At 38.6% G+C, this 18293-nt stretch overlaps 1 protein-coding gene across 4 annotated transcripts in view; it reads left to right on the top strand.

Moving 5' to 3' along the window:
• The window catches only part of s100p (S100 calcium binding protein P), a 65854-nt gene extending 47862 nt beyond the window's left edge, over positions 1-17992 (top strand). For 3 of the 4 annotated variants that reach the window (XM_072572583.1, XM_072572587.1, XM_072572585.1), the window contains 4 exons: positions 2753-2842; positions 7114-7281; positions 8882-9077; positions 11337-17992. In XM_072572583.1, coding sequence (XP_072428684.1) covers positions 2753-2842; positions 7114-7281; positions 8882-9077; positions 11337-11630 — 748 coding nt within the window. In that variant the 3' untranslated portion in view covers positions 11631-17992. The remainder of the gene's footprint in view (positions 1-2752; positions 2843-7113; positions 7282-8881; positions 9078-11336) is intronic. The other variant, XM_072572584.1, reaches the window with a different exon arrangement.
• The last annotated feature ends 301 nt before the right edge of the window (positions 17993-18293 follow it).

The raw sequence follows: 18293 nt of genomic DNA, 5'->3' as shown, positions 1-18293 counted from the left end.
CCATCACTATTATATTTTACTTAATTACCCTGCTTTTTACACTTTGTCAATATTTTTATACCAGTATCAGTCTTTTATGAGTAGACAGAAAGAAAAACTGGAGACCTAAACACAAACTTAAAGACCAGAAACAATCACCAATCAGTTGCTTTCCCCCACTAACATGACATTGTGGTGTCTGATGTCTCTCAGCTACAGATTTCACTGTAAGTAGACGTCTCTATCTATGATTTTTATGTTCTCCTACCCACCACTCACTCAAGATATACTATTTTGAGCCTTAGAGGTAGAATAAACCATAATCGCTTACTAGATACTGATGAACCAACCTCTTCTGTAGCTGGACAAGGACTAATTCTTGGAAGTGGATAAAGCTCAGGCAAATGCAACCAAATACCCCTTTCCCTTCTTGCCCGAACATCTGAAGCACTCAACTCGAGCATTCTCTTGTAAATTGGAATCGAGTGCTATGTTGCATCAAGTTGCCTATTTATATATGCTGCGAACACAACGTAGCGATTTGAGTCACTCTGAGGACTCCATTCATCTGGTCCTCTGGCTCCCTGTGGAAGCGGTGGCCTGGTCATATTATCGCTGCACTGTTAATCCAGAAACCCAGTTAATGCTCTGGGAACCCAGGTTCGAATCCCGCCATGGCAGATGGTGTAATTTGAACTCAGTAAAATCTGACCATGAATCCATTGTCAATGGCTAGAAAAACCTATCTGGTTCACTAATGTCCTTTAGGGAAGGAATCTGCAATCTTAACCTGGTCTGGCCTACATGTGACTCCAGACCCACAGCAATGTGTTTGACTGTTAACTGCCCTCTGGGCAATTAAGGATGGACAATAAATTCTGGCTTGGCCAGCAACTCCTTCATCTGAGAATGAAAAAAACATATTGAGCTCCTCTATCTCTGGCTCAAACTGGCAACTGCAGAATTTAGAATAATAGATTCCCTACAGTGTGGAAACAGGCCCTTCCGCCCAGCAATTCCACACCGAAGAGTAACCCACCCAGACCCAATCCCCTATCCTATTACTCTACATTTACCCCAGATTAATGCACCTAACCAGAACACCTGAACACTCTGGGGAATTTTGCATGGCCAACTCACCTAACTTGCACACCTTTGGACTGTGGGAGGACCCGAGCACCCGGAGGAAACCCATGCAGAAAGGGGAGAATGTGCAAATTCCACACAATCGCCTGAGGTGGGAATTGACCCCAGGTCCCTGGCGCTGTGAGGCAACAGTGCTAACCACTGAGCCACCATAGAAACTGTAGCTTGCAGGTTAATACCAACCACAAAGTACAAACCAAATTAGAATTATGCAAAATAAACACTTAAACTTTCTCACCCACAATGCATGCACACAGTCTTTGGTTAGCCTGGGTTTGCTCATGTAAGCCTGAAACAACAATTTACCAGTATTTGGATGAAGCTTCCATTTTCTGAAGTAGGCTTCTGGAGAACATTGATCTTTATTGAATCTTCTTCGAATATCCTGAAGGTGTTTAAAAGCAAGGGTCAAATCAAGCATTTATAAAAAGCTTTCCCTTTGCGGGACAGGGTCATGTGTATATGAAGACAATTGGAGATAGGACTAAAATGTGATTTTACACACATTTTGCACATTTGGACAGCGACTCCTACATCCTGTGAATGAATTAAAAATATTGAGCTAACCTATCACTGGCTAAAACTGGCAACCACAGAATTTAGAATCATAGATTTCCTATAGTGTGGAAACAGGCCCTTTGGCCCAACAAGTATATTAAATTGTCAAAGTTATAGAAAAAATTGTTGGAATATGTGAGGGTGAGGATTTGGATGGAAGTGGACTCAAAGCGCAGCAAAAGACAACTAAGGGGGGAGATTAAAGGATCAAGGGGTTGGAAGAGGAAAAGAGAAGGGAAAGAGGCTGAATAAGCTCAGATTGTTTTGTTGGAGCAGAGAGTGTTGAGGAGAAACCTGACAGACGTGTATAAGATTATGGGGGACTTTAGCAGGGTGAATAGAAGGCACTTGTTGAGTTGAAGGGTCAGTAAGAAGGGGTTGTAACTTTCAAGTGAAAGGCAGGAAGTTTTGAAGGGACTTAGGGAAAACATTTTACTCCCATAAGGTGATGCAGGATCTGGAGTGTTTTGCCTGGGAGGGTAGCTGTGGTGGGAAATTTCCCAACCTTGAAAGATTACTCCAATGAGTACTTTAAATTTTAAATTGAAGCATGGGAGGATATAAGAGGTGTCACAAGTTCAAACCAGTAAAAGGTGATTTTTGGACCCATCTTAAGAAAAGTTTGTCCAAACCATGACAAATTTGTGCAATAACCTTCCAGGTAGAGCAGTGGAGGCAAACATGCCTGATTACTTTTAGAATCCATTTATGCTATTGGTGGAAAGTGTACCATCATACTGTGTGGATGAATTTGAATTAATTGGGGTTTTTGAAGCAGCAGTAAAGATAAAAGAGCAGGGTGTAGGCTAATATTTGCAGAGGTGAGGAAGCTGACAGTGCAAGCAAACAGATATAGGGAAGGAAGTTCAGCTTAAGGTCAGGCTGCCAATCATACCTATGGGCTAAGCTTGAGCTGGCATCTAAGAAGGAAGATAAAATTAAACAAAAGGTGCATCCAGGTGTAATCTAAAGAGGATAGTTGAAAAACAGAAAATTCTTTAATATTAATCTGAAAATATTATTTTCTGACTTACTGTCAATATTACACTTTATCTGTTTATATTGGCAGTGATGTAACTATATCCAGACGTGCAGAATTACAGAGTTGCCACTGCACAGTAAGAGGCCATTTGGCCCACCGTGTTCGTGCTGGTTCTCGGTAGGAGCAATCTATCTATATTCATATATTCATTTAAAGTAAAAAGACTTAATTTACCATTAAATCTATCAGACAATATTCAGAATTGCGACCTTCATATACATAAGCTTTTCAGACTCTGCAGAACTATGGGAAGGCCAAAAAGGCCAAAAAGTGGCCTTTGCCATCTGTTTGGAGTGTGATATTTTCTTTCTTCGTTCATGGGAAATTGACATTGCCAGCTGGATGTACATTTATTGGCTATCCCTCATTGTTCCTGAGAAGGTTGTGGTGTGCTGCCTTCATAAACACTTCATAGTCAGTGTGGTGTAGGTACTCCCACAGTGCTGTCAGGAAGGGAATTCCAGTGTGTTGATGTAGTGACCGTGAAATAGCTGTGATATGGTCCCACATCAGAATGTTTTGTGAGGAATGCTTCGAGGGAAACTTGCAGATGATGATCTTTCCATATACTGTCTATTGCCCTTGTCCTTCTAGATTTTACAGATTGTGGGTTTGAACGTTGCTGTCCAAGGAGTCTGAGATGAGGAGAAACTTCTTCAGCCAGAGGGTGGTGAATCTGTGGACCTTATTACCAGAGAAGGCAATGGAGGCCAAGTCATTCTCTGTCGCTAAGACAGAGATAGATAGGTTCTTGATTATAAGATGATTGAGGGTTACAGGGAGAGGGCAGGAGAATGGAGTTGAAAAATATATCAGCTATGATCAGAAGGGTGGAGCAGACTTAATAGGCCAAGTGGCTTAATTCTGCTCCTGAATCTGTGGTCTTATGGTCTTGAAAAGATACGTCTATGTTGCACACTGCCACTGTGCATTGGTGATCGAGTAAGTGAATGCTTAAGGTTGTGGATAGACTGCCAATCTAGTGAGTTGCTTTGTTCTAGATGGTGTCAGGTTGTTGCGTAGGTTGGAACTCCACTCATCTTGGCAAGTGGAGAGGATTCCATCACACTCCTTTTTTGTGCTTTGTAGCTGGTACAGACAAGTTGAATTAGGAGTCAGGAGATGAGTTAATTGCTACTAAATTCCCACAGCCTCTGACCTGCTTTTGTATTATGCAGTATTCATTTGGCTGGTTCAGGTCAGTTTCTAGTCAATGTCATTTATGAAGCAGCTGAAGAAGTGCCAAAGCTGCAATTCTGAGAAAGCCCAGAGGGTGATGGCCCAGGACTGAGCTGCTGGACTCCAACAGCCACAAAAACATTTTTTTGTGCTAAGTATGACTGCAACTAATGGAAAGTGTGACCCAACTTCCATCAAATTCAGTTTTCTAGGGCTCCTTGGTGCTACACTCATTTTTATGCTGCCTGATATCAAGGATGCTTTGATCTTGTCTCTTGAGTTCAACATTTGTTCATGTTTGAAAAAAGTCTTGAGTGGCATTGGCAGAATTAAAATTGAGCATTAGTGGGCAAGTTATTGTTAAGCAAATGCCACTTGATAGCACTATCAATGACACTTACCATCACTTTGCTGATGATCAAGAGTGGACCGAGGAGGCAGCAATTCTATGAAGACATTATAAGCACAGTGGACAACAGGGACCCAGTAGCTATGGTGTATCTCGATTTCCAAAAGGCATTCATTCCTGATGAAGGGCTAATGCCCGAAAAGTTGATTCCCCCTCCTCCTCGGATGCTGCCTGACCTGCTATGCTTTTCCAACATCACACTCTCAACTCTGATCTCCAGCATCTGCAGTCCTCACTTTCTCTGCATTCAACAAAGTGCTGCACAAAAGGCTGCTGCATAAGATAAAGGTGCTTGGCATTACGGGCAATGTATTAGCATGGATAGATGATTTGTTAACTAACAGGAAACAAAGAGTGGGGATAAATCAGTGCTTTTCTGGTTGGTGATCCCTGACTGGTGGTGTGCATCAGGGATCAGTGTTGGGACGTCATTTGTTTACAATTTATATAAATGCTTTTGAGTTGGGGACCATGTATAGTGTCTCAAAGTTTGCAGATGACACAAAAATGAGTAGTAGAGCAAAGTGTGCATAGGACTCTGAAAGTTTGCAGTGGGGCATAGATAGTTTAAGTGAGTAGACAGAGGTCTGGCTGATGGAGTACAATGTTGATAAATGTGAAGTAATCCATTTTAGTAGGAATAACAATAAAAAGGACTATCATTTGAATGGTAAAAAGTTGCAGCATGCTGCTGTGCACAGGGACCTGGGTATCCTTGTGCATGAATCGCAGAAGGTTGGTCTGCAGGTGCAACAGGTAATTTCGAAGGAATGGAATTTTGTCCTTCGTTGCTAAAGGGATTACGCTTAAAAGCAGGGAGGTTATGTTGCAGCTGTGTAGGGTGCTGGTGAGGCCACACCTGGAGTACTGAATGCAGTTATGGTCTCCTTACTTGACAAAGAATGTACCAGCACTGGAGGGGGTGCAGAGAAGATTAATTAGGTTGATTCCGACATTGAGAGGATTGGTTTATGAGGAGAGGCTAAGTAGACTGCGATTATATTCATTGGAATTTAGAAAAATGAGGGGCGTTCTTATAGAAACATATAAAATTATGAAGGGAGTAGTTAAGATAGAAGTAGGGAGGATGTTTCCATTGGTGGATTAAACTAGAACAAGAGGGCGTAGCCTCAAAATTAGGAGGAGCAGATTTAGGACTGAGTTGAGGAGGAACTTCTTCACCCAAAAGGTTATGAATTTGTGGAATTCCCTGTCCAGTGAAATATGAGGCTTCTCGTCAAATGTTTTTCGAGCTAAGATAATTTTTTGAAGAGTAAAGGAATTAAAGATTATGGTGAGAGGGTGGGTAAGTAGAGCTGAAGCCACGAATGGTGGAGCAGCTCGAAGGGCCAGGTGGCCTACTCCTCCTCCTGGTTCTTATGTTCAAATGTTTGTAGTTTCTTTCCTAACAACGTTGTAGTTGTACCTAAACCACATGGACTGCAGCAGTTCACAAAGGTTGCTCACCACCACCTTCTTGAGGATAATCAGGCATGTGCAATAACGCTGGCCTAGCCAGCAATGCCAACATCTCACAAAAAGAATTGTTTAAAAAATTGGCTGGGTTGTATTTGCCCTGCATTTTGTGGCTAGGACATACCTAAGCAATTTTTCACATTGCTGGGTAGATGCTAGTTTTGTAGCTGGCCTGAAACAGCTTAACCAGTGGGCATAGCTAGTTCTAGAGCAGAAGTCTTTATACTGTTGCCAGGGCCCTGCCTTTGCGGTATCCAGTGCCTTCAGCCATGTCATATAGAGTGAATCGAATTGGCTGCGCATCAGTATCGGTGATGCTGAGGACTTCAGGAGGAGCTGAGAAAGATCATCTCCTTGCCGTTACTGGCTGATAATAGTTGCAATTGTTTTTGTTTTGTCTTTCACAATGATGTACTGGGCATTCCCATCATTGAGTTTGGGGATAATTGTGCAGCTGATCAGGTATTGGGTTCGCTTGGTAATTTTTCTGAGCAGTGTCCATCATGGACTCTCATAGAATCATAGAATCCCTACAGTGTGGAAAGAGGCCATTCAGCCCATCATGTCTGCACTGACCCTGTGAAGAGTATCCAACCCACACCGAGTTCCCATCCCATCCCCATAACCCCTTTTCACCTTGGCTATCCACCTGGCCTACACACCCATAGATACTGCAGCCAATTTATCATAGCCAAGCTAGCTAACCTTCACATCCTTGGATGACCTGTCCATCCACATCTGCAGGATAGCAGAATTAGGAAAGAAATAGCTGTGAGAAGGCTTTTAATTTCCCAATTTCCAACCTAGAAAGAGGGAAATCAAGTGATATAGTGAGGGAGAATGTGCATTTCAATTCACTTGGGTGGCCTGCACCCCAAAAGTGCTTTGCTTTATTTTGTGGTCTCATTAGAACAAGGACTGATTCACACATTCTGGACAACAGTTGGAATGGACGAAGAGGAAAGAGAATGTTATCCAAATTTTCCTCCCCTCATCTCCAGCATCTACCAATTGTATCAGTACCCCTGGCAGGAGTCTGAAATGTACCTTTCCTTCTCCCCTGCATATTTTGGTGAGGTCAGCAGTTGGTGAATCTTGGAATTTATGTTTGGATTGCTTGGAATCGCTGTCCATTTTGTTCCTTATGTCTCATTGATGTGTTAATTTTCAATTGACTTTTTCAATTGCGAACCAAAACTCTGATCTTGCCTTCCTATATTTGTGGCTCAACAGATAATAATGCAAATCTTCAGAATGACCCTCACCCAAAGTTTTTACTTAAATATTAGATCATCAATACTAACACAGTTGGTTTGCATTTCAGAAATTACAAAAAAGCAACAGGACGAGAAGCTCAGGAGAAATGTAAAATGGTGTCTGCCCTGAAAGCAGGAGAGGACAGGGCCATATTTCTGGGCCTGGGAATGCTGGTCTGCTCGATAGTGGTTGCATTCCTTTTAGGATCAAGAGTAGTCCAATCCCGCAAGGACAGGTACTGGAGAAATATCTATTTTATTATATATGTATATATTGATTTATTGTGTTTGAACTAATAAATATAATTTGTCGACTTTTGAACCAAACAAGCTAAATTATTATATTTATTTTTAATTAAAATGTCATTTAGAAAGGAGTTCTAGGATTTCAACAGTGGTACTATAGAAACAGCGGTATATTTCTAAGTCAGGATTGCAAGTGGTGTGGAGGGAAACTTTCAGGTATTGGTGTTCTCATGTACTTGTTGCCCTTGTCCTTCTAGATGTTAATGGTCATGGTTTTGGAGGGAGCTCTGTAAAGAATCTTGCTGAATTTCTGCAATGCATCTTGAAGTTGGTACATGTCACTGCTAATGAGCATTGGTTGATGGAGGGACTGAATGTTTGTGAATGCAGTGCCCATCATGTGGGCAACTTTGTCCTGGATAGTGTCAAGCTTCTTGAGTGTTGTTGAATCTGCATTCATCCAGGCAAGTGGGGAGTATTCTATCACACCCTTGGCTTGTGCCTTATAGATAACGAATAGGCTTTGGGCTGTTAGAATATGAATCACTTAGAGCAGAAATCATAGTCTCTGCCTTCTTCTTGTAGCCACAGTATTTATATGGCCAGTCCAGTTAAGTTTCTGATTAGTAGTAACCCCAGGATGGTAATGCCCTTGGATGTCAAGAGGGAATGGTTAGATTACTACTTATTTTAAATGATCTTTGTCTGGCCTTGTGTAGTGTGAATATTACTTGCCTCTTGTCATCCTAAACCTGGATATTGTCCATGTCTTGCTGCATTTGGACATGGACTTCTTCATTGTCTGTCTGAGGAATAATGAATGTTGTTGGACATTATGCAGTTGTCAGCAAGTAATTATGACTTTATGATGGTCATTGATGAAGCAGCTAGAAATGATTGAACCTAGGACACTCTGCCTGATGAATTCCTGCAGAGATGTCCTGGAGCTAAGATGACCGACTCCTCTGACATCCTAAGGATGAATGAAGTTATAATGGTCAAGTATTGCTCATTTTTCACAATGACTCCTTGACTATAAATAGCCTCAGATGTGAGGAATGCTTGATCTGTAACTTTGATAACTCCAGCCAAGATGTTGCATTTTAATATGGACAACATGGAGGTTGAGGCAATCTTTGCTCTTTCTGGGATCACACTCATTGATCCCATAAAGCTTGATCCCCTGAATCTACATTTCCAATTTCCAAGGGACATTTTTCTGGGTCAGGTTTGTGGAGCCAAGAGTTGTCCCAATTCAGAATTCCCAATCCAAGAGTGAAATTTCACGCCTTTAATTGTGTTTATCATTATGATTTGCAGAATGACTGATTTTTAAAAATCATTGAAAATTTCAACTCTGACTATTTCGTTCTTAATGAACCTATAAATCCTGAAATAAAAGCTAATTTTTACATGTTTTACAGTTAGAAAAACTCTGGGAATTATTGGTGTTGAATATGGTTTACAAGAATGAAGTGAAGAAGTGGATTTACAATTTCTTACTAAAAGCATGACTGGAAAATAATATGGTTCTTAAATCTGTATTTTTCTCACAGTCAACTTCTTAAAAATTTTCTTTCATATTCCTAGTGTTTGGACAGAAGAATCAACATGTACTGTCCTTGAAACCAGAATTGCAAATTGTAAGAAATGCATACACAACTGCATATCAAAATGTTGGAAGCCATCAGAGTATCCTTGCGTGCAGATATATGTCAATCTATCCTCAACAGGGTCAAGGGTTCTGCTATACCACACACAAGAAAGTGTACGTTTTAATCCTGAGGTGAGAAACTGTAGTATGGAATTTCGTTCCTATAATAATGAGGCAGCCAAATGCAATATGAGTGACAAAGTTGCTGGGGGTTTATGGAGACAGATGGTAACATGGCAGTGAAGAGATCTGGGCCTAGAATTTGTGATGCTTAAATCAAATTAATGGGGCGTATAAATAGCTTCTTTACTGAATGTAAAGATATTTTTATTTCATGTCATGAATCAACTTATAAGTAATAACTCATATCTAATTGCCTAATGTCACACCACCTGTAAATACCAGAAAGTTTCCACCCATTAGGATTAATGCTTGGAAAGTCATGTACAATATTCATGTTCATTAGTGAGGGTAATGCTGTTGATGTTCTGTATGTAGACTTTCCAAAGCATTCGATAGAGTGCCGTACAACAGATTAAGGAGAAACCTTATAGTTCATGGAATAAAGTAGCAACATAAATACAACATTAGTTGATGATTATTAGGAAACAGAGACTAGTTGTCAATGAATATGTTTCAGGATGAAAGAAGGTTTGTAGTGGAGTCACCTGAGAGTCAGCACTGAGACCCTTGCTTTTCCTGATATGTGTTAATGATTTAGATCTTGGAATGAAGGAACAGTTTCAAAGTGTGTGGATGAATGAAAACTTAAAAGTATTGTAGATATTTTCAGTCAGCCTTTTCAGAAATGTTATTACACATCTCTGGAGCATGTAGGACTTGAAGCTGGGATTTCTAACTCAAAGATAGGGACACTACCACTGCACCACAGGAGCCCCTAAAATGCCCATCAGCCTAGGTCTCTCACATGGCAGATAGGAATTCAAACCAAGTATTGTAAACTGAAAGGAGGGCAATGTAGAACCCCAAAAGAATACAGAATTAATGAAGTGAACAGATAGGCTGCTGGTGAGGTTCAGTGCGGACAAGTGTGACGTGGACAGGGAATACAAAGTAAGGGGCACAATACTTAAGGAGGTGCAGGAGCAGATACACCTAGATGCATATGTGTACATTGAAGTTGGCAGGACAGGTACAGAGAGCTGTTAATAAAGCGTACAGTGTCCTGGGTTTTATTAATAGGGACATAGTGTGCAAGAAACAGATATGATGTTGAATTTATATAAAACATAGAGCTAAGTGGTAATATTGCTTGGAGTTCTGGATACCACATTATAGAAAGGATGTGAATTCATCAGTGAAAGTACAGACGCAATTCACAAATGTTTACAGGGATGATAAATTTGAGACATAAATAGATTTGAGGGGTTTGGACTGTTCTCCTTGGAGAGGAGATCCGGTAGAGGTTTCCAAAATCACGAGAACTACTCAAGCAGTTGTTACTGTTCTTAAAAAGCTTGAGAATGGGAGGGCACAGATTTAAATTGATTTTCACATATAGCAAATGTGAGAGGAAAAAGAAATGTTCACACAACTGTGCCTGGAACTGTGATGGAGGCGTAGTCAGTTGAGGCCTTCAAGAGGGTATTGGATGATTATTTGATTGTTTTCCCCTGAGGCTTGAACTATTAGCTGGCTTGTCATAAGTACAGAAGTGGGACTGATTGTTCTTGTTGAGAGCCAATGAGTTGAAAGATTTCCTTCTGTACTGTAGCTAATATGTGATTCTATAATTTTATGACCCATAACGATTGGTAAGCTGCAGCATTTTGCATCTAAAGCTCATGAAATGACATTCCACTGACCTCCAAATCTGAAATTGGTTCAGACTCCCTAGCACCACATCTGATCTAGTGATAAGGGAGGTGCAGATAATTGCAGAGCTCTGATGAAGCTTGCTTTCTCTCTTTGGATGCTACCTGAACTGTTATGATCTCCAGCATTTTTTTGTTTAGTGGCCTAGTGATGAAACAGCTTTGCCAACTTAATATCCCTTTGAGAATATAGGGCAATGGTATGGATTGGCAATTCTGCATTTGCAAGTAACATACATTGTTCTAGAGGGTCAGTTGGACAACTGGTTTGCAATTTAGAGTGATACCAACAGCTTGGGTTCAATTTCCACACTATTTAAAGTTACCATAAAGGACTGTCCTTCTGAAACTCTCCCCTCACCTGAGGCATGGTCACCCTCAAGTTAAACCACCGCCAGTCGCATCTCTGTTCGTAATGAAAGAGCAGCCCTGTGGAGTGCAAAGACTGTAGCAATTTTAACTTTTTATTGTTGTAAACTGTTGTAGATGTTCTGATCATCATGTTTGCTAAAAACTCACAGGATAAAAGTGAGTCATCTTTCTTTTTGTTTTTCAGTGTTTCTGTGCTACAAAATGTAGTAGGAATCGTTCAGAAACTGAAAGGCTCATAGCTTCTATTACAGACAATAGCACACAATTCCAGCCTATTTCTTTTCCTTGTTACTATGACCCAGAAGGACGACAAACTAATGTTCTCTTGACAAGGTTTGATTTGTCTAAAGCTGTGTTACATTCATCTTTTTGGCCTTCTTGTATATTTCTTGGTGGAATTGTAATTATTGCCATGGTAAAACTGACACAGTATCTGTCTCTGCTTAATGAACAGTCACAGGTGAGAAAAAAATGCTAATTTTCTCCAAAGTTCCTTAAGAATTTACATGTCAAAATGTTACCAGAAAAAGAATTTATTTTCTCTGTTACACATTATTAAATACATTTTACTAGAATGTCTGTTGATTAAATATGTAAAGTACACTTCAAGTATTTCCATAATTAAATAATAATTTAGAAATGTATTACTAATTTACACAGTAATAACGGAAGTCACAGATACTGATTAGCAAAACAAGAGATGTTAATACATGAAAAACTGTCACATTCTTAGAATGAGCTAAGGTGAAAGCAGTGCCTGCAAACACTGAGTTAAAGCTAACATGTTAAACCTAATAATTATCTGTCTGTTTACTCATGATTATCATGTGGTTCCTGAACTTTCACAGGGGAATAGGGGATTTTTTAAACTACATATTTTTAAATAATATAGCTGCCACCCATTTTGTTTCTTAGGCTGAAATATAAAGTATATTTTTATTTGAATAACTGATTTTTATTAATCAGCTGAAGTAGGTAGAGAAATCCGTGAGACTATAGCAGGAAGTAGTGACAAGATGCAGTCTTTTTACAGACGTTCAGGTGCATTATGTCAACCGAGTATGAATAGCAGGGTGTAATTTCTTTTTAACGGAAACTTTATAGTTTATTTTAGAAATTCTGCCTTTTTAAAAAGAAAGTTAGTGTGTTAATTAGGCAAATTGCTTTGTCCTGAAGGGTGTGCTAGGACTGAGTGCTGTAGCTGTTGCACTCATCTAAGCAAGTGGACAAATGCCATCACATTCACTGTGTGCCTTCGAGCTAATGGAGGACATTTGGGGAGTCATCGGCTGAGCCATTCAACAATGAATACCCAGCCACTGACTTATTCTATTGAATGTGCCAGGAGGTGGTTAGGCTCACTACTGTTAGATGGTCATTACTTGTGTGATGTGAATGTTACTTGTCACTTGTCAGACAAAACCTGGATATTGTCAAGGTCTTGGCAAATCCAGGCATCAACTACTTCGTTATCTGAGGAATTGTTATTGAAACTGAAAACTGTAATTATCAACAAATATAACCAATTCTGACCTTGCATTGGAGGGAAGTAACAATGTTGAGCTCCAGTGCTATCCTGAGAAACTCCTGCACTACTGTTCTGGAGTTTAGGTGATCTTCCTCTAGCAGCGACAATCATGACCAAAAACAATGCAAATAATTACTGCTGCCATAGATTTAAGATCATGACAAAAATGAAAAGAGAGGTTAAAAAATCCTTTTTTTAATGCAGTGGATTGCAGAGAAATGGAATATCCTCTCTGAAATAGAGATGGAAGCAAAATTACAAACAAAAGAATTTCCATTTCTGTAATGTTTTTAATGATCATTGAATATCAACAATGCATGACAGCCAATGAAGAACCTCTTTTTCAAAACTGAGAGAGGATGGATAAAGAGGAGTTGAAGTGAACAGTCTGTGCAGACACCTGCACAGGCCTGATGAGCTGCAAAATTATACAGGTCAAAAGCAGACCAATTCATTGTGTATCCTGGTAAAGATTTTCCTGTAAACATTTGGCTCAAATATTCTTTGTTACTGTAAACTTCTGGAATAATGAGATGGTAACAATATGGCAACAAAGTATTTAGGACATTAGTAAATGACAGCATCAATAAGGTATCACCTTAGCACTTGAGATTTAAGAATTGAGAATTAAACTGAAAGTACTAAGAAAGAGATTGTATTAGAATGAATGTCAAATCAAATACAGAAGAAGAAATAAAAGGAGAATAATTGGATTAAACATGAGGGGAAACTGAAAGGAAAAGTAATAAGGCCTGTTTTCAAATTTAAAAATCTCCAGTAACAATCTTATTAAAGGAATGAGACTCCATCCTTATAATTTTCCCTTTCTGGACCAAAAAGGTTAATTAGCAGCCATTAATTATTATCATAAGGTAAAAGATTACTGTACCCTATTTTTACAAATACAGAAGTTGGATGATGGAAATCTGAAATAAAAACAAAGAAAAACTGATGTGCATCATTCACTTGTTACTGTTTTCAGTAAATTTCAGCTTATTGATATAATGCTCCTGCTTTCAAATTTCTAGTAACTCTTTAAGTCAGAGCTTCTGAAAAATTGTAATTCATAATTATATTATTTTGCAAAGCATTGAAACTTTTAACACTTTCCTCAGATTAGAGTGAATCCACTTTACATTTCTTTTTACTCTGTAATTGGCATAAGAATTACTAGTACGTTCCTTTATGTTTCAAGTTTTAGCAAATTTTCTTTGGACATTCATGCCCTTTCATTTTAAGCACAACAAGAAAGGATAACTTAGACATACAGCATGGAAACAGACCTTTCAGTCCAACTCGTCCATGCCGACCATGTTCCCAAACCAAACTAATCCACTTGCCTGCATTTGGCTCATATCCCTCCAAAGCTTTCCTATTCACGTAATTATCCAAATGATGTAACTGTACCTGCATTCTGTACCAGCACCTGACAGTTCATTCCACATACAAACCACTGTCTGTGTTGTAAAAAAATAGTTGCCCCTCATAACCTTTTTTAAATGTTTCTGCTCTCACTTTAAACATATGCCCACCAGTTTTGAACTCCCCCACCCTAGGAAAGAGATCCTTGCTATTCACTTTATCTACACCCTTCATGACTTTATAAACCACTCTAAGGTCACCCCTCAACCTCCTACGCTCCAGTGAAAAACGTCCCAGCTTATCTCACCTAATTTTATAACTCAAATGTTTCATTCCCGGCAACGTCCTGGTAAATCTTTTCCTGAATCTTTTCGAGTTTAATAATATCCTTCCTACAGCAGGATAACCAAAACTGTGCACAGTACTACAGAAGAGGTCTCAACAACTTCCTGAACAACCTCAACATGACAACCCAACTCCTATTCTCAAAAGGTCTGCGAAGCTAAGGCACTTGTCCTGCCTTATTTCCCAAGAGACGTTCAAGTTTTGCTCTTTTTCTAGTAAATAAGTTTATGTACTGATAAGGAAAATTATCTTGAACACATTTAATAAATTCCTCACCATCCAAGCCCTTAACGCAATGGCACTCCCAGTCAATGTTTCAAAATTAAAATCCCCTATTATTACAACCCTATTATTCTTATATATTATCTGCAATCTCTCTACATACATGCAAATATCTCTACAATTTCCCTCCAAGTATTGAGAGGCCTATATTATAATCTCATCAAGGTGATCATCCCTTTCTTTGCAAGTTCTACCCAAATAGCTTCACCATCAGAAATATCCTATGAGTAATAATGTTTTCTTTCATCATAAATGCCACTCCCCCTCCTTGCTTGCCTCCTTTCTACCCTTCCTATAACAGCTAAAATTTGGAATATTGAGCAGCCAGTCCTGCCCTTCTCTCTGCCAAGTTTCTGTGATAGCTATGACTTCCAGTCCCATGCTCCTATACATGCCCTGAATTCATCAGTCTTACCTGTAAGACTTCTTGCATTGAAATAAATACAGTTTAATTCTTCAGTTACATCGTTCTCTGACTTGCTCTTGTTTGTCTTTTCTAATTAACTTCCTCTGGTCTGATTCAGAAACATCCTCATCTGTTTTTCAATTTTGACAGCTATGCAAGAACTCTCCACCACATTTTCCTACTAGTTTAAAGACTCCCAAAATAGCACAAGCAAATTTCCTCACCAGGATATCCTGTAAACCTTCCACAACATTAAACCTCAACAGAAGCAGCTCTTAAAAGAACCTTAGATATTAAAAACAAGTATTCTTCCTTACCCATGTATTTTAATCTTAAGCATGTAAAAGAGAAAAATAAAATTAAACATTTAAAATCTTTAAAAAAACAAGTCAACCACTTAGATGAAACTCCCATCAACCGGAAAAAATCCTCCTCTTCAAACCTTCCATCAGTTAACTTTCAAATCTCTGGGTCTGAGAAAAGAAATGCTGATCCTTGTCATTATTTAAGAATCTACAACAGACAAGTTCAAAAGGAAAATCTTCAGTTCCATCCACACAAACAGGGGGAAAAAACTCCCTCTGGAGCTGTCAACAATCAATAAACGTGTGGACAGGCCTCTCAAAAACTCCTTGTAAAAAGCAATCTCTCCTTTCACATGCTTTTTTTTTCAGACGACATAAGTCCTAAAAATACTTTTGAATGAACATTTTCTGCTATGTAAAAACCAGGGAAAATTCAAAGGAAAAACTGCAACTCAGGTTTTAGAAGTAGCTGCAAGTTTCACACTACTTTCGTTTCACCATTTTTTTTAAACTTGTGTGGCCAAGATCAGGTAACACTGACACCAAAATAGCTGTCCATTTTGTCCGATACCTAATGAAAAAAATTCCCCTCAATTATATTCAAGATTGTTATTTATCAGATTGTTTAGAATTGGAGGTGATCTTTACAAATGTAACTTTCGCTTTTGTCAATATCGGCTCTTTAAAGCCTCTTTAATCTATTAGGCCTTCAAACCTTACGTCAGCATTCCTGGCTTGCAGAATATCTGATTTAAACAAAATTTATAGGTGAGTATCCTGAGAAAGGGAAGTACTTTAATTGTGAAACAATGCTAAAAAGAGCTAAGGTTTCTTGCCCAGAGGATGGATTTCCACTTGGCTTAATCCAAGTTTTTTAGATTTGCTATGTTAGGTCCCATAGCCCAAACGTACTTGGCTTGGGAGAATTATTAAATTGGTCTATTCAGTTACTTAGTGTGATAAACAAGAAAAGCTTTCCCTTGTTCTCAGCTGCTAAGTTTTAATCCTCAAATGCAGGTTTCATTTGAGAAGATGACAGGAAATGTATTTTATTTACCAGTACTTTCTTGGAATTGACTTGAGGGGTGCCAGTGTTGGACTGGGGTGTACAAAGTTAAAAATCGCACAACACCAAGTTATAGTCCAACAGGTTTATTTGGAAACACGAGGTTTTTAAGCGCTGCTCCTTTCTCAGGTGGTTGTAGAGAGTAAGATCTTAAAACCCAGGATTTATAGCCAAATGAGTAGTGTCACATCTCCATGACTCATAAACCTGGTGTGTGATTTCTAACCTGCTTAGAATTGTTTAAGATAACTACATTAAAGAAACAGTGCAAAAGTTTGATTTTAATTTATTGTCAAATAAAACAATAACTTGTCCTTTTAATTGTTATGAAGATATGGGTGTATGTACCTTTAAGAGGTAGCAGAACTACCTGACACAGCACCAAATGTTCTAAATAAGATAACAATGTAATACTTAGTCGAAAGCTAGATTAGATAGCTGGTTGCCTGGAAACGACAAAACAGATTCGAATTAGGCCACTCAGTTTAAATTATGCCCCAAACAATACCAAATTCCAATCAAATTTGAATTTAGTATATTGACAATTGTAAAAGCCAATGACATAATCTAATGCTTTGGGGGCATAAGACTGGGGAAAATTGAACAGTTGAACAGACCTGCCAAGCCAACAACATCTGCAAATTGCCTGGAGAATAGCTCTCTTAAAGGTACCTTTATCGATCTGTAAACAGAAATCCCAAAGAAAAAGAAAAGAAGATTAAACATCTTGCTGGTTTTTGAAAAGTCGAAGTTTGGTAAATCTTAATCGGGGTTTTATCAGACTAATATCATAGAAGGGAAAGTAAAAGATAGGTTAGAGGAAGGAGTTGTAAATAGTTGTTAGTTAAGTATTCTCTGTTATTCTTCAAGAAATAAAGCTGTAAATTTTACTTAAACAGTCCTTGGCCTCTCGAATTTTCACAGATTACTGCACAGGATGAATCTTTTCTATGTTGCTGGTTTAAATTAAGAAGGAGGGTTTACCCTGTGTCGTAACATAATGTTTGCTGGTTTGGCAGGATCCTGTCAATGTAATCTGAACTCTGACTAATCTAAAGAAAATCCATGGGAGTTAAAATTGAGAGGAATGGTTAATGAATGGCTAATCTTATGTCATCCTTTTAATGCAACTATATTGTCCAAAGTCAAAATAACCTATGTAGACTCATGACCCACTGTTTGCTTCAAGTGAATTGGATAAAGAATGGAGAATAATTGGATCAGAATACACAGATGTAATTCAGTCCAAATGTTAAAATAATGTATTGCATTGTTGAAGGAGATGACTTATTTCATTATTTATGGTTTAATTGCAAACCTCACACTAATATGGAAAAAGTATTTTATGACAAATTGTGTACGGATCCAAGGATCTACTGGTTCAATCAGTGGAAGATTTAGAAATGTTGGTTTTCAAACATTTCTGGAGGTTCTTGTTCTTGAATCACAATGTTAAAATGCAAATACAGAAAATCAGGAATAGTAATATGTTGGTCTTTATTACAAAGTGACTGGTGTATTAAAGGAAAATCTTCCTACAATTGTATAAAGCCTTTGAGACCATATCTGGAGTACTGTGTGCAGTTTTTGTCTTCTAGTATGGAAGGATAAACTTGGCTCAGAAGGAATACATCAAAGATTCACTATTATTGAATTGAGGGATCGTTCTACAAAGAGTGATTAAGTAGACTTGGCCTCTATTCCCCAGAATCTAGTAAAACAAGATATGATCTAATAGAAACAAATGTGATTCTCAAGGGATATAACAGAATAGATGCTGGGAACGTAGGGTAAAGTACTTTGGGTCACAGTCTTAGAATAAGGGGGCAGTATTTAAGATTAACATA

Source organism: Chiloscyllium punctatum, chromosome 6 (assembly GCF_047496795.1).
Source record: "Chiloscyllium punctatum isolate Juve2018m chromosome 6, sChiPun1.3, whole genome shotgun sequence".
In the NCBI taxonomy this organism is placed as follows: domain Eukaryota; kingdom Metazoa; phylum Chordata; class Chondrichthyes; order Orectolobiformes; family Hemiscylliidae; genus Chiloscyllium; species Chiloscyllium punctatum.
Note: the sequence above shows the minus strand (reverse complement) of the source record. Positions and strands in the feature narration are given on the sequence as shown.